Source organism: Varanus komodoensis, unplaced genomic scaffold (genome assembly GCF_004798865.1).
Source record: "Varanus komodoensis strain SLA01 unplaced genomic scaffold, ASM479886v1 scaffold53, whole genome shotgun sequence".
Lineage (NCBI taxonomy): Eukaryota > Metazoa > Chordata > Lepidosauria > Squamata > Varanidae > Varanus > Varanus komodoensis.
This window is the reverse complement of record NW_025336126.1, coordinates 5560927-5576670: the sequence shown is the minus strand read 5'-3', so window position 1 is coordinate 5576670 and position 15744 is coordinate 5560927. Positions and strand designations below refer to the sequence as shown.

Sequence of the window (15744 nt, the reverse complement as noted above, 5' to 3'; positions counted from 1 at the left end):
GCAGGCTTACCCAGTTTATTAATATGAGTTTTAACAGATTGATCAGCTCGGATTCCTTAATCAAATGATAGTCCTACTTTTTTCTCCCCTCAGGCAGGAAACGCCCCTGGAAAAACTTTTTTGAAGCCACATCTGCTCAGTATATGGAGGGATTGCGCTACATAACAGACTCCCTGACCAAATTCTCTCAGTCCCCTGGAATCTGCTGGCTCTCTTTCATTTAAACTTTCTGTCAAAGTCAGAGGCAAAAGATTCTTTCCACCCACCATGTTTGCATGTGAGACTTGGGCCCTTGGTGGCCAGACTTCGGTCTACAACTGGGATAAGTCAGTCTACCTCTTGGAAGACAAAATAGAGCCTGAGCAAGGGGCAGGGGATCTGGATCTCCACTTCAAGGTTTTGCTGGAACAGGAGATGTATCCGGAAATCACCATTGAGGAGGAGGAGGAAGGAGGAGAGGAGGAGGAGGAAGTGGTAGTAGATGCGGAAGGAGCTGAAGAAGAGGTCCAGGAAGAAATAGTAGTAGATCCAGATGGAGAAGAGGAGGAGGAGGAGGAGGAGGAAGAGGGGGGAGAGGAGGAGGAGGAAGAAGAAGAGGAGGAGGAGGAGGAGGTGGTGGATGATGATGATGAGGAGGAAGAGGAAGAGGAGGAGGAGGAGGAGGACAGTCCATCAGGTCATGCACAAGAGCCAGTGGGAGCAGAAGAAGGCGATGATTCTCTTCTTGTGGTATGCACTGGGACTGTTGAGGAGCTTCTAGGATTGGAGTCATCACCCACAGCTGAACTGGAGCAGCTTGAGGAGACCCCTCAGCCTCAGCGCTGGGAGGTCCAGTGGGAAGAAGTGTCGCAGGCACCTCAGCCTCCAGTATCTGAAGTGGTTCACCCACCATCACCACGGCTGCTTCCACCAGAGGCTCCCTCCGTCACAGAGGTGGCCCAGGTCGATGTAGAACCAGAGACTTTCCCTACTGCGTTGGAGCAAGCGGGGAACAGCACTTCTTCCTCGTGGGGCGTGCCGTTTGTGGAAGAGGGCCACCCAGAGACCCACACCAGCCCCCCCGGGGCAGACAGGGGGAGCGGTGGGAAGGTGCGGTCCTCCGTATCGGGAGGGAACGGTGGCTTCACCCTGGAGACGGCCCGCCGGCGCTTCCGGCAGTTCAGCTACCAGGAGACGGAGGGGCCGCGCAAGGCCTGCGGACAGCTGTGGGAGCTTTGCAATCACTGGCTGAAGCCGAAGAACCGCACCAAGGAGCAGATTCTGGACGTGCTGATTCTGGAGCAGTTCCTGGCTGTTCTTCCTCCTGGGATTCGGAGCCGAGTGTGGGAATGCAGCCCTGAGACTTGCGCACGGGCGGTAGCCCTGGCAGAGGAGTTCCTGGCCAGGCAGCGGGAGGCAGAGCGAGCGGACGAGGAGGTGAGAGGCTGTCGGCCCCCTATCTCTAATCACCTTGCGGTTCTGCGGTGGGGTAGATTTCTCTGTAAAGTTGTCCCAGATGCCTTCCCCCACATTTAACATCCCAGACAAGTAGCTGAGCCTGTTTAACTGCAGCAGAGATGGGAAGGAAAGAGCGGTGGGGCGCTAGCGAGGGAACGACAGGAATATTTTGCCCTGGGAGGGATAGCAGCCCGCTCCACACTGGTAGCAAATTGCAGTGCTCGGTCCCAATTGTTGCGGTCGTCGTTAATAATGAAGTTGCCATATTGCTTTTCAGTGGCATGCAATACAATGAAATCACAGAAAGCCACAAACTATGGGGCATCTATAAAACAATGTACCTTTTACTGTACTTTTACTGCCAGTGTTTGGTCATGAGTGTTATTGGCTGGATGTCCAAAACAGCCCCACACATGGACATAATGGAGGTGCCCACACATCTGGGGGGGCTCCCAAGATTTGCAGATGTACAAAACTTCCCTGAAGGTGGCCAAGGAGGGGGCAAGCACAGCTCTGTGATGAGTGAGGTACGCTTAAGTGGCTGTTGTGGGAAGGGGGAGCGGACTAGAAGAAAGAGATGGAATGGAGATGCTGGAATCTGAAGAGCAAATACCCGTATGGTAGCCTTCTCCAAATTGTCATAGTAAAGATATGTTGGACTACAACTCCCAGCATTCCTCAGCCAGGAGGAATTGCCTTCCAAATATGTTGGACAACATCAGTTCAAGGAAGGCTGCAATATAGTTCTATCTTGTTGTAGGTCTCTCTATATATGCACTTTTGTGTATAACAAGCTAGTTTTAAACACTGAAGATGTGGCAAAATGTAAGTATTCATTCAATTTATGTATTTTCTGCTATCCAAAGGGCTCAGAGTGACTTACATAATAAAAACAAATGCAACAAAACCAATGATAAAAAAGTTAAAGTGATAGTTTTAAATGCAGGAGCAATACTTTAAAATAATTTCAGAAGAAGAGATCCATGTCCAAGCATTTAAAACATGGAAAAGGTAAAACAAAATATTTTATTAAGAAAATAAAAATGTTAACAATTCTTTTGAAGGGCTGGGAAGAATAAAAATGATCTTTGCCAGGCAGCTCTTTCAAAGGATAACATTTCACAGTTTGGGAGCTGCCATGGAAAAGGCCCGCTACTCACCCACCAAGTGGCATTGTGTGGGTGCTTTTGGAACAGACTTCAGATTCCTTTCAGAGCATGGTAAACATCAAGATACATCATATACATAAGTGCATTAAAATTGCTTTGCATTCTTCTGAAATACTGCTAGAGCAGAGCTAAACAAGCAAATATAACGGCATTCCAATGGTCCAAAAACAGCCTACTTCTAGGGGAAGCCAGACAAGCTCTCGATAATTGGAATTTGTAGTGGCATCTCACAAACTGATCTTAAAACCTTGGAGAAGTTCATACCTGAAAGAAGACCTCCTTGATACATTCATGACCCAGGCACATGGTTGGAATTAGCACACCCAATTGAAATACTAGGGGCTGTTAGCTGCCTACATCTCTTCGATATTTAGTCAGGATGTTGACTGAGGCAGGCCTTACTTTGGGCTCTAATTTCACTAAGTTCAGTCCTGAAACAAATGAAATAACAAGAAAAAGAATGCCTCTGAGTTGCTGCAGAGTGCATTTCCCTCCTTTCCTGTTTTTGGATGCCAGACTTTAAATACAGGACCTAAGTTTTCAGCAAAGCCCGACAGTTATTCCGTCAATTTTGATTCCCTTTCATATTTCAAATAGAACATTTCAAAACTTTTTTATCTTTTTGAGACTTCGTTATTGAATGTAACTCACCATCCTAGCCTGTGCATGGAGCAGAATGAAAGGGTGAAATCTTGAAGGGGTGTAGAATTAGCTTTACTACTTCAGCTGAAGATGATGGAGTGCTGTTTTTGAATGGGCTCCTACATTTCAAATTTCTTGCAAACAATAAGAAACGACCAAAGCACTTCAGACAGACAGATCCTATCACAACTCACTCTGTGCTTCACTTTATTTTCTGTTTCTAGGGCATGGTTTTGTTTTGTTTGTTCGCTCATGCAGGACTGTGCTCAAAAATATGATCTCCCACCTGCAGTCTGAAATTCTATCACTGTAGGTAAAATTTCCACCTCATTCTGCTGCATATATAGATCAGTCACTGCCGCCTTAAATAGGACTTTACCCATGTTACTGGAAGGCCTCTGCTGGAAGATCTAGTGCGGATGTGAAATTCCCAGTCCAATATTTCTAATCTAATTGATCCTTGGTCTCAACCAAAAAGGACTTTCCTCATTATCTTATGTAGATAGACACAGAAAAAACGTACAACTCCCAGCATTCCAGTTGAGGAATTCAGGGAGTTGTATGTTTTTTTTTCTGCCTAAACATGCATAAGATTGCCTAATATAGTGAGGCTGGAATGAAATTTCAAATAAACAAATGTTCAGATAAACATACACGCTTCACCTCTGGATTTGTATGCCCACCTCCAGCAGTTTCATCACTTATATGACAGGGACCCTAAAAATTCTCCAATGACTTCTGCATTGGGTGCAACAACATTCCAAAATAAGCTGAAACTCTCAGAAGACCAAGATAGAGCAATAGGTAGCTGGAGTAACCCTTTTGATGAAATTAAACTGCAGTTGGGGATTGTGGGAGTTGTAGTCCAAAAGCTCTGAAAAGCACCAGGTTGATAGTGAAGCAGCTCTCCATGATTTCAGACAGAGGTTTTTTCCCATCACCAGCTGCCTGATTGTTAAATGGAGATGTCAAGATGGAGTCTCAGACCCCCTCTAGACATGGGCCACTAATGAGTTTTTATTTCCTTGCTCTTTTATTTTTTAATAATCATGCTATGTTCTAAGAAGCAGTGGTGGATGGTTTTGATCTCAGAGGAGTGAGTGCGAATCCACTCTGGGTTTTGGTCTGATTTGGAAAAGAACTATCCATGTTGCTGAACCTATTTTTGGGAAGCACCATGGACCTGTCCTTAAAAGTTCGGATTACAACCCTGAGTGGCTGTGCTTCCCCCGATTCTGGACTCGGCAACCTGCACTGCCTTTGAACCATTTTACGGAATACGCTGCCTATTCCGTGTATTTGTTTTTCATCATTCATTGGAAGCCAGGACAAGCCATTGCAGATGCTGTCTCTCTGCCTCCATCGCTCCCTGCTAGGGTGCAGTAGCATGACATGGTTGACACATCGCCATGCTTCTGGTTGCCTGATCAATGAAGTAGGACAGAAAGAGGGAAAACGTGCATTGCAAGGATGCCTCGTCATGCATGTTGCCAGTTCCTTGGCATGACTGTAGGGTTGGGGTGGCAAGAATGAGACATGGGCAGTACTGGCTCTCGGTTTGGAGGGCCCCTGGGCAAGACACCCTCAATTAGCCCCTTTCCTCAGCAAGTCCATCTTCTCAGCACCAGTTTCTCCAGCGAGAGCCAGTTTGCCATGGCACTTCCTGCTACTGCTCCTCCTTGCCACCACCACCAGGGCCATGGTCAGGGCCATGGTGAGATACCGGTGAACAAGAAAGGTTCAGGGGGCTCTGGTCAGTGGGTCCCTGCTGGGATGTGGGGTCTCGGAAGCTGCCCAGGCCCAGCACACCAACCATAGGGATGGGGCTGTGGTTTGGTGTTCAGGGCAGCTGCGTTTCTTGACCCTGAAATTACTGCAAATAGCTGGGATTCCAAGGGCGAGGAATCCAGGTCAAAGGGTGCGAGTGCCTCGGGCAGATTTGCAGGGCCTGCCCTTTTTTGAACATCAAACGCTGGTTGCAGGCTTCTTCTATTTCATCCTCAGTATCCCACCAGGCGAGGCAAGGCAAGGCAAGGCAAAAGGCAAGGCAAGGCAAGGCAAGGCAAGGCAAGGCAAGGCAAGGCAAGGCAAGGCGCCCCAAGTGACAGAGACCCTTGAGTACCCATTAAAAGGCAAAAAAATAATAATAATTTGAGTTCTCTGTTGGACTTTTGCTAGAATGGGTTCTTGATGACGATGATGGTGATGATGCTTTATCATTACAAGCCTGCCTTTCCTCCAAAGAGCCTATGCCAGTGTTTCTTTCTTCCCATTTCATCCTCACAGCAGCCCTGAAAGTGAGTGATGGGTGAATGGGGACTAGAACCTCAAACTTTTGAGCCCCCGCCAACATTCTGCAACCAGGACACCACACTATGTTTTGTGCCTGAGGAAAAGATAGATTGGGTTGTCTGCAAAGTCCTGCTTTCCTTTATTCCTTCCTTGGGCCTCTGGGGCTTTGCTGCAGGCCCCACAGCCCAGTCCTTAATTTTGAATCGGATTAACCTCTCCACAACTCGTGGGCTCCTAGCACTCTTCTCTCCAACTTTCCCTTGCTGTCCTGCTGGTCTCCTACAAAGATGGTTGCAGCTGCCTATAAACCCCCCAAAGGATCTTTGCACCTGCTGCTTGCAGTGGTTTCAAGGAATCTACCACAAAGCTTTTTGGGAGTTGTAGTCCTCCAGCCGCCAAACAAAGGTTTTCTTCTCTCTTGGCTGTCCATCTACCATTCTCCCCCAGACCAACAGTATGAACACAAGGCCCACTCTTTCAGTTCAAAAGTGATCCAATGTAGGGGACCAGCTTTTTCTGAGCAGGCAATGCTAAATAGCAAACAGGAATTGCATAAATGGTTTGCTTGGTTGATCTAAAGGCCACAATTGGAGGTGATTCTATAAGTCCCAGGCTGTGATACTTTCTGGAATCTGCATGGCCTTGAAACACAGAATAGAGGCTTTAATACAGTATCTCTTAGCTCCAGCAAAATGTCCATCCTTTGTGGGAGTTTAAAATAAGAATGTTAATCTTATTTGTGAGCTGTGTTGAATGCAGTGGAATATGATATCCTGCATTTTGTCTTGCCTCAATACATCAGTACCTCTTAGAAGGACCAGATAGAGGAATATTTGTTAGGAGGTGAGCCGTCAAAATATTCCTATTAAATATTTATATGCAACCTTTCATTAACAAATTCCAGGGCGGTGTTCAATATTCATTAAAACAATTGAAAATGAAATTATAAAAAGCACAGTAAAACAGAATATCTAAGAAAGCCAGCTATGAAAGCCGAACATGCTTGGCTACGCAAAGACATCTTCAGTAGGCCCAGAAACACTATCAGCATTGGTGTCTGCTGTACTGCAAGGGGGAAAGAATTTCAGTGGTTGGCTGTTGCAACAAAAAATCTTATTTGTGGTCTGATGTACCTGCTTAGGTGACAGAACAGCCGGGGAGGCCCTAATATGTGGATCTCAATGGATGGGCAGGTTGCTAGAGCAGAAGGTTCTCCCTTTGATCCCAACTTGCTTTTTAAAAAATCATTCCAATGAAGTAGCTTCGGTGCACCCCAGGAGGAAATTAACAAAATCCAGATTTGCAAAGGAGCTAATGGTGGTAGAATTATAGCCAAGTAACACGATTTATTGTAAGCCTCCTTAAGTGGCATGTAAATGAAAGTATAAATAAATAATAAATATGTAGAAACAAGTGACATAATTCCTTTTTGGATTGTTCTTTTACTACTGATAGGGGATTGTACATTTGAATGAGATGCATAATCGCAAATGTCCTCTACTTCTACACACAAAGAGAGTATGTAAGAGGGGGTTGCGCACACACCCTTCCCAAATCAAGATGAGTTCATTTGGTTGAAACGACGGAATATTTATCCATCAATGAATACAGTGGGACAGTATGTTTGACACTTATCAAGGACTGCCAGTATCCTACCATGCAAATAAAATACCCCAGCTGAAAGGAATAAAAACCGTTGCAAATAGTGAATGGTATGAGGTGTGGGGGCCCTGGATCAAGCCAACTTTGAAACCATGTTGGGATCTTACCCCCGATTCTTCCCTGTTCACCCTCAGATGTTCTGTACAGTATAACCTGTGTTGTATTTCAGTTACCGTTCTTATCTGTCACACAGTAAACATGAACTCCCCCTTTTGAACTTCTATCCAGTTTAATCACAATAATTTAAATAATTTTAAAATAGCTTTCTCTAAAGTAACGGGTGCTCTTGCATGTTTGCTGTCATCTGCAGGTTTCAGCAGATCAACATCTGCTGGCGATTAGCTCCAGCACTGGGGCCTCGTGCGTTTCCCCCACAATGTCGTGGTCTTCCAGTTCTGGTTTGGAGGGCGAGTGCAAATTACACGAGCCTGCGCAGGTTTTCAGGTCTTCGTGCAGTGGGACTACCCTTTTCTCAGCTCAGCTCTGGAAGACCATTTATGGAGACCTGAGTGGCTGCTCCCAGGCTCTGGAACTCCCTCCGAGGAAGCCTAGGTTGGCTTTCCTTCTGCCAGCAGGGAAAGACTTTTTTTTTTTTTTAAATTCAGGCAGCCCTTTGACATGTAAGCTTTTCTACCAAAGGAATTTTCAGCTGATTGAGTGCTGTCTATTTCTTTTGATTGTATTTTAACTGATTTATTTTCATGTCATCTTTTAATTCACAATTTGTTTTTAAGCGTTCTTTTATTATTGTTAGCTGCCCTGTGAACTCTTCTGAGCAGGCAAGTGCGACATAAATTTAACTGATAGTTTGCCATTTTGGATATAACCAGGAAGTCTGCAAAGGAACCAGAACACTATCAGGGCTGAAGGAGGTTCATGACAGCCAGGTTAGGGTTTGCTTGAGGCATCAGAACCAACCCACCTAACTATGGAAAGATCTCCCCACTGTGGCCTTCCTAGCAGCAATTATCCTTTCAGTAACCATTTTCTCCAAGACATTTGTCTGCATTCAATTTTTATGCTGATCATATTCGTAGTATGATTCATGTTTTAATGAACTGCTGTGATCTGCCCTGAGAGGTTGGGGTGCTGTAGAAATAAAATAAAGGCATGATGGAAGAACAGCAGCCAGCCCTTCTTCAGTGGTGTCCTGCTTGTTGTTTCAGGATTCAGACCTGTTTGAGGAGGTGGTGGTGAATTTTCCTGATGAAGATCAGGCTCTTTCAGATGCTGAACAGGGAGACATGAGCATGGATCCTGAGCAGAGGGGTGACGTGGACATCTGTTTGCTGGGTAAGGATATTTTGCCCCTCACTCTTACTTCCTTGGGCTGGTTCTCTTTCGCTGTCTAAAGGCCTTCATTTATTATTTTTTATTTATTTATGAAATTTATTATTTCATTATGTATCTATTTATTCCTGTCCTGCATTGGAGATAGAAAACCATGGAAGCATAAAATGTAGCATATACAATGTGAGAGATGACTATTTTAATTGTGTAGCCAGTGTGTTTCCAGGTTTTAATTGTTATTGTTATTGTTTATTTATTTATTTCTGTGAGCTGTCCCGAGGCTATGTAGCAAGGGGGCAGCATATAAAAACTTTAAATAAATAAACAAACAAGAAAGAATCATGTATGGATGGTTCAGGTGATCCTCCAAATCAGACATGAGTCTCTTTCTTCTTCTTTTAGAATCACTTCCTCATTCCATTGTTCGGGCCAACCGATAATTGCCATGGCATCCAAATCAGCTATTACATCTGAACCAAACTGTTTTCAAACTCTTAAAACATGTATAAAAAGATTGCTTGCAGTGTTTCCCCAAAAACTTGGAAGGGATCATTCATTGCTGAGCCACTTGAATGGGGTGTGTGTATGTGTGTCATTCCTGTATCAACAACTCTTGGAGCTTTGCTCCTAGTGCCCGTAGATCCCCCTTCCCTCATGGAATGGTTTTTTTCACTTGATCCAGGCCTTCAGGGCCAAAGCTCATGCATCCCTGTTGCCTCCAGCGGCATCGGAGCAGTCCACTGTTGCACTCCGGTGCAGGTCTGTACTCCCTTTCCCGGGTACTTTTACCATAATGCTGGTGTGAGTTGCGTTCAGCTTTCAAATGAGGGCATGCCAGCTTTCTGTCTTAAGAGACTCTGGTAAACAGTGAAGAGGGTACAGATACTTTATGACCCTGGGACGTGCCTCAAGCTAACCATCAGGCCTGGCTCCTTTCTCTTCCCGTGTAGGTTCTTCTGACACAGAGGCAACATGGGATTCTTCGGCAGATGAAGGAGGCTCAGGTAGGTCCAGAAGACAACATCCATGGGGTCCATCAGAGGTTGCTTCTGCGTGTAAGCAAGATGTGACCATTTCTTTCAGGGACATTAAGGCCACAGAGGGTTGAGATTGCCTTATTCTACTATGAATGTTTATATAGAAAAAGGCCTAAAAACTTCCAGCAGGCCCCAACCGGGCCTTTTTTCTTACTACACACATGCAAGATATTGTAAGCCGTCCAGAGATGAAAGTGATGGATGGCCTAGAAATATCCTAAATAAATAAATAAGATCACATCGTTTGTTTACTAGCATTAATCACCAGGAAGGCGTGCCACTTGATCTCCTGCCCAGGGATCAAGAGGTTTTGCGGCAACCCTGGAATGTCATGCTGGGAAACCCATGGTACAAATGTTTCCAGGATCTGTTTTCTGAAGCCATGTCTGGGAACTTCACAGCTTTTTGTTTGATGGTGTCTTTCTGCCTGTTGTTTAATTATCGCTTTCTCAAAACAATTCACAACCATTCTGCTTTATCCTATTTTATTACACTTGTATTCTTGCCCTTTCCCTCAAGGAGATCGGAATGACAGACATGCATTGCCCTTTCCCCAACTTTATCCTCTTCACTGGAATCCTGTGAATATTCCGAGAATCCCTGTAGCTGTTCATTCAGCCTTCATTGTTGTGTAATTCAAGGGAATGGAAAATGAAGGCCAGTAGCAGCTCGCAGAACCCTTGATTCTGGCTTGTGGCCATTCAGTCATCACTGTCCCCTCACATAGAGCCATTCTGTTTTAGAAAATGCCCATTTTCATCCCATCCAACGCTTAAGGAAGCAGCTCGCTATCAGGATCACAGCTGGGCTGGGCGCATTTGATCTCAACATTTGTCTACCCCCATGGCAGTTAGGTGAAAAAAAGGCCTCCCCTTGGAGCCAAATTTTGGAGCCGTGGGGACACTCTTTTTCAAGGCAGGGTTAGAACCCTTGCGTGTGCGAATGAATGGACATCAGTGTCCATTATATGTGAAGGTGCATGAATGGAAGTGCATGTGTGGGTGAGAGAGTGTTGGTGGGTCTGTTTGTGCATACCTTCCTCTGGCAAGAAGACCCTGGAAGATTAACCATGAGGCACTGCAGCCTGTGAGCTGCAGAAATACCAGTACAGTGGTACCTTGGCTCACAGACTTAATCCGTTCCAGGATTCTGGTCGTGACCCAAATTGGGCGTGAGCCAAGTCAAATTTCCCCATGAAGTACCACTGTACTTCAAACAATTGCAGGCGGCAAGCCCCATCTTAGAAGGGGCATTCTGTCTTGGAGAAGAGGGGATAGGAGAAATGGTCCTTGTTCTGACATAGGAGGACAACCTCTGAAAGAAAAGAAGTATGATTCCCCATCCCCTGTAGATGTAGCTTCCTTTTTCCCCATAGGCAATCTTAGAACACAATCCTGTGTGTGTCTACTCGGAAGTGAGTCCCTTAGAATTCAGTGGGCCTTACTTTCAGGTAAACGCATAGCCTTGTTGCCCTAATCTGATTAATTGACTGTCTTAAAACCCAAGCCATTAATTCAAGATCTCTTCCCGCTGAGGCCAAAGTGTAGGACACAGAATAGTAAGTTCAAGTCATGACAACCCAGATTCAGGCTGGACATCAGGAAGAGCTTCCTCACTGTCAGAGCGATGCAACAGTGGAACCAGCTGCCTAGAGGGGTGGTGGGCTCTCCCACACTGGAGACATTCAGAAAGAAACCGGGCAGCCATCTCAGTGGGATGGTGTAACATGGTGTGCCTGCAACAGCAGGGGGTTGGACCCGATGGCCTTCATGGCCCCTTCCAACTCTTCTGTGATTCTATGAATTAACCAGTCTTGCTTTAATTGGGTGGCAGCTCAAGAATTCAAACCAGCGAAACCCATGAATTCTCTCTTGCCCCATCTTTACAGCAGGTGCCAGGACCCCCAGCAGAGCAGACACATCATTTGAATTTGGTGAAAAGCTCAATGGAGCCATGCAGCATTTGGTCCCAAAGAGGATCCGAGTGAGAGAGAAGCGCCACCCCTGCATCGAGTGTGGGAAACGGTTCCGATGCCAGTCCGAGTTGGCCTTACACCAGAAAGTCCACACTAGGCCGAAATCCTATCACTGCACGGAGTGCGGGAAGCAGTTTGGCCGATCCTCGCATCTTACCCGGCACCAGAAAACCCACATGGGAGAGGAATGCCATCTTTGCACGGAGTGTGGCAAGAGGTTCCGGTGGTCAACGGAGCTCGCCATCCACCAGAGAATCCACACAGGTGAGCAGCAGCATTATCCACTTGATTCTGAGACTTTGTTCCAGTGGCCGTCGGAGTTCACTGTGCACCCAAACGTTTTCATGGGGGAGAAAACCCCTCCGGCCGTCGACTTTGCAAAGCCTCACACCGTCAAGAAGCCCCACCTCTGCCCAGAGTGTGGGAAGGGGTTCCGGTGGCCATCGGAGCTGGCCGCACACCAGAAGACACATAACAAAAACAAACACTACCTCTGTGCACAGTGTGGGAAAGGATTCCAGTGGCCGTCAGAGCTCGCCGCACACCAGAGAACCCACACGGGCGACAGCACAACACTTGTCACAGATTGTGGGAATGGCACCAACCGGCCACCTCATCTCACAACTTACCTGAGTGCCAATGTGGCCGAGAAACGGCACCTCTGCGGGGAGTGTGGCAAGGCATTCCGGTGGCCATCAGAACTCGCCACACACCAGAGAATCCACACGGGAGAGAAGCGTTACTTCTGCAGTGAGTGCGGGAAAGGGTTCATTTGGCCCTCAGAGCTGGCTGCCCATCAGCGGACCCACACCGAGAAACAAGCCTACCAGTGCATGGAGTGTGGGAAAATCTTCCATGACCTCTACGGGCTAACAAGACACCAGAAGACTCACCTGGGGAGCAAGGTCTATCCCTGCGCCGAGTGTGGGAAGACGTTCAGCCGACAATCTCACCTGACCCGGCACCGGATCACTCACACCGGGGAGAGACCCTACCCCTGTGTCGAGTGTGGGAAACGATTTGGCCGGCAGTCACACCTCACTCGGCACCTGCGGATCCATACTGGGGAGAGACCGTATCAGTGTGGCGAGTGCGGGGTGAGGTTCCGGCGGAGACACAGCATGATCTACCACCAGAGAATCCACTTGAGGGAGCCCAACGCTGGACCGGACCTGCCAAGCCTTCCCGACCACCTGCAGAGCCTGCCCGACCACCTGCAGAGCCCCATCCACGTCACAATCTGAAACTCGCCGTGAGTGGGGAGGAAAGGAACTTTGGGGTGGCAAGTGGGGATCAGCAGAGGCCCTCCCGTGCTCTCCATCCACAGACTGTTGCCCCACACGTGTTTGCACCATGTGATCCAAGAGGATCCGGATTCCTTGCTGCGTGGCACAAGACGCCGGCATGTGTCCTGTTGCGCACCGTTTTGCAAAGGATTCTGGGCCCGCTCTCTGATCACAAGGCTGTTCAGCATTGCCCAAAAAAGCAGGCGTTTAGGTTGTTTCTGCAGCCAGGTTAATCCCGCTACCCTGACTCTAGACTTTACTGCCCCTGTGTAGCGCTTATAAGGTAAGAAAAACACTGGAGGGGTATCTTCCATGTTACCCTTAACAACTAGAACAGTGTCTGTTTCCTGGAACATGTGAAGATGGGAGGGGGCCAGGAAGACGCGCTTCCTGGCTCTTGGCCTAATGCTGTTCTCCTGTTGTTGTTTGTTTCTTTTCTTTTTGCTGTTTCACAAAATTGAGTTGATTGAATAGATCCACAATGGTGCAAGGACTGTGGAGTCCAACTTCCCAGCATCCCATTCTGTGGGGCCACAGGGTGGCAGGTTTCCGTGCGGCGCAGGGCGCCTTTACTTTTAAATTGCTCATATAGCGATGGGAGAATTCAGGCAAGTGCCGCTTCTCCCATGATAGCACTACAGCAGTGGGGAAAGCTGCACCTTCCCCGGTTTTTCCCCACCTCCCCCTCTTTTGTGCAAGAGACCAGTTCTGGATGAAATCCAGCAACCGATTTCTTCAGTAGCAAATTCCTCTCTTTCCTTCCCTTCCCCATGATAAATTTTAGTCAGTGAATCTGATTTTTAAAAGAGCACACAAACCAGGAGTTCTCATTCTCTCTCCCCAGAGGTACTTTCACCCCACTTGAGCACTTTCTGATGGACATTTCTCTTTTTTCTTTCCTGTTTTCCTCTGGAAATCGAGGGGCACAATTCCTTCCAGGAGGGCTGGGCCATCTGCAGCCATGTGACCTTTTAAAATACGGTGATTCTTGGGGTTTTAACCGAAAATTTGGAGCACACTCACTCATGCCAGACTAGCGAGATGATTTTGGGGGTATGTGCGGAATATAGGTGCCTTCATGATTCTCCAGCTGTGGGACTTCCTGAAAAGAAAGATTTGCTTCTATTGTGCTTACTCAGAGGGAAGTCCACTGGCTTCAGTGGGGCACCTCTTCCATAATTGCATTTAGGATTGCAGCATAAGAAACCAAACCAGCAGCCTTCAAATACAAGCAGGAGAAAGAGCATTATTAGCCCCATCTGCTGCCAGATGTGGTTGGGGCCTGTTGGCTGAGCATCACCTTGTAGATAAACCCCAGGAGGGTTGGAGTTTAGGGAAAGAATGGCACCCTGCCCCCTGCCATTCTAAGGTTCAATTATTATTTTTGTTTCTCTCAACTGATCCTTGGTGTTGAGGAGTTTTTATTGTCTTTCCTCGAGGGACTTCTATCTGCATTTCTTTGTTTTTTCTCCCATCTCCTTATTTCTTCTCTTTCTCTCAATGTCTCTCTTTTTTGTTCTCTTTCTCTCTCTTTTTTGTGGATCCATGTTTTGAGATGATTGGAACTTCCTAAAGAAACAAGAACGAACTCATTTTTTGGAAATAACTTAAAAATAAAGAGCTTTCTACAAATGGTTCTTGTGCGTAATTTGCTATTCTACACATGGTTCTTGTGTGTAATTTGCTACAGAGGAGGAAGCAGCATCAGGTTCTTGGCGCTGCAGAAGCAGAATCTGGATTTGCCAGCAGTACAAAAGGTTATTGGAGAAGATTGGAGAGGTTAATGCAATTATAAAGGGTTTAGAATAGACTCCCCACACCCAGGAGCTGGACTACAAGTGCCATCATCCCCAGGCATTGTCTAATCCAATCTATCTGGCATGTACCAGGTTGCGGAAATTCCTCAGCATCTTTTTTGAAGTACAACTGAAGGCTTGACCTGGTTGAATAAGTTCTGGGAAAAGATAGGAATCTCTCAGCATTTCCTGTTTAGCCATACAAAGTGCTGAATAGCTTCCAGATCAGGCATTTGGCTGAGAGCACTACGCAACCTGTGATGGGCAGGTTGAGCCTTAGTTGAGAGCGCTACTTCTGAGGAAGGGTTGCAAAAAAATGAGGGGGTGGACTCATCAGAAATTATAAAAAGTATTAATTTCTTTGCCAAACTAGTGTGATTTTGTTAACCTGCGCAGATTATGCAAAATTACAAATATCACCTTAATTTGTGTAGTTTGTTACCATGTTAGCTATAGAGGCAGAGAAATGCACCCCTCGTGAATTTTGATCAGACACCAGTGTGGATTTTGGCATGGCTGTTGAACTTCCTGAGGGCTCTCTTCCATTTCATGGAAGCTTTACTGGGGGTGCACCTCCATTGTGGGGGGCAGGCTGAAAGCAAAAAAGAACACCAAAAATTTACCCCCCCCCCCCCAGAATATTCCCATCCAATTTTAAGCACTTACAGTCACTAAGCTATAAGGGAAGAATTTCCATCTTGTAAAATTGGGGGATGGGAACTACACAAAAGCCAGAAACTTTTTTAAGCTAGGATCGTCAGACTATTAAATCATCATAAATACTGCTCCACTGTGCCTCTCTCTGCTTTTCTTAGTATTCCAGATTTTTTCAAACCCTGAATCCACCTTTTCACATGGAATCCAGTTTGAATTGCTCCAGCCTGCATGGGCATATAGTTCCCATCATCTCCAGCCAAGTAGGACCATGGGAATTGTAGTTCCTCACAACTGGAGGGAAGAAGGTTGGGAATGGATGTGGTGTGTTCATCAGGTCTTTTTCTTCGAAGCACAGCTGCAGCACTAATAAACTCACTTAAGATTCAGGCTTTCCAAGAAATCCTCGGATTAGAAGTTCGCAAGAGGTTGGCACTGAGATCTTTAAGCCCCTTCACAAAACTATAATTCCTGGGATTTGGGCCCGGACAGTTTTCTTTAATT

General features: G+C 46.5%; 1 protein-coding gene across 1 annotated transcript; it reads left to right on the top strand.

The window, feature by feature from the left end:
- Positions 1-414: 414 nt before the first annotated feature.
- LOC123032098 (zinc finger protein 436-like) lies at positions 415-14422 on the top strand. Its single transcript, XM_044447725.1, has 5 exons — positions 415-519; positions 649-1416; positions 8369-8495; positions 9443-9496; positions 11418-14422. Exons 1-5 carry the CDS (start codon positions 415-417, stop codon positions 12746-12748), a joined length of 2385 nt encoding a protein of 794 aa, XP_044303660.1. The 3' UTR covers positions 12749-14422.
- Positions 14423-15744: the final 1322 nt, after the last annotated feature.

Excerpts from the sequence above, each read along its gene's own strand:
- LOC123032098 (XM_044447725.1), top strand. The coding sequence starts at position 415 with ATGTATCCGGAAATCACCATTGAGGAGGAGGAGGAAGGAGGAGAGGAG. Across the intron at positions 8,496-9,442 it reads CGTGGACATCTGTTTGCTGG|GTTCTTCTGACACAGAGGCA; the intron begins GTAAGGATATTT and ends CTTCCCGTGTAG. Across the intron at positions 9,497-11,417 it reads GGCAGATGAAGGAGGCTCAG|CAGGTGCCAGGACCCCCAGC; the intron begins GTAGGTCCAGAA and ends CCATCTTTACAG.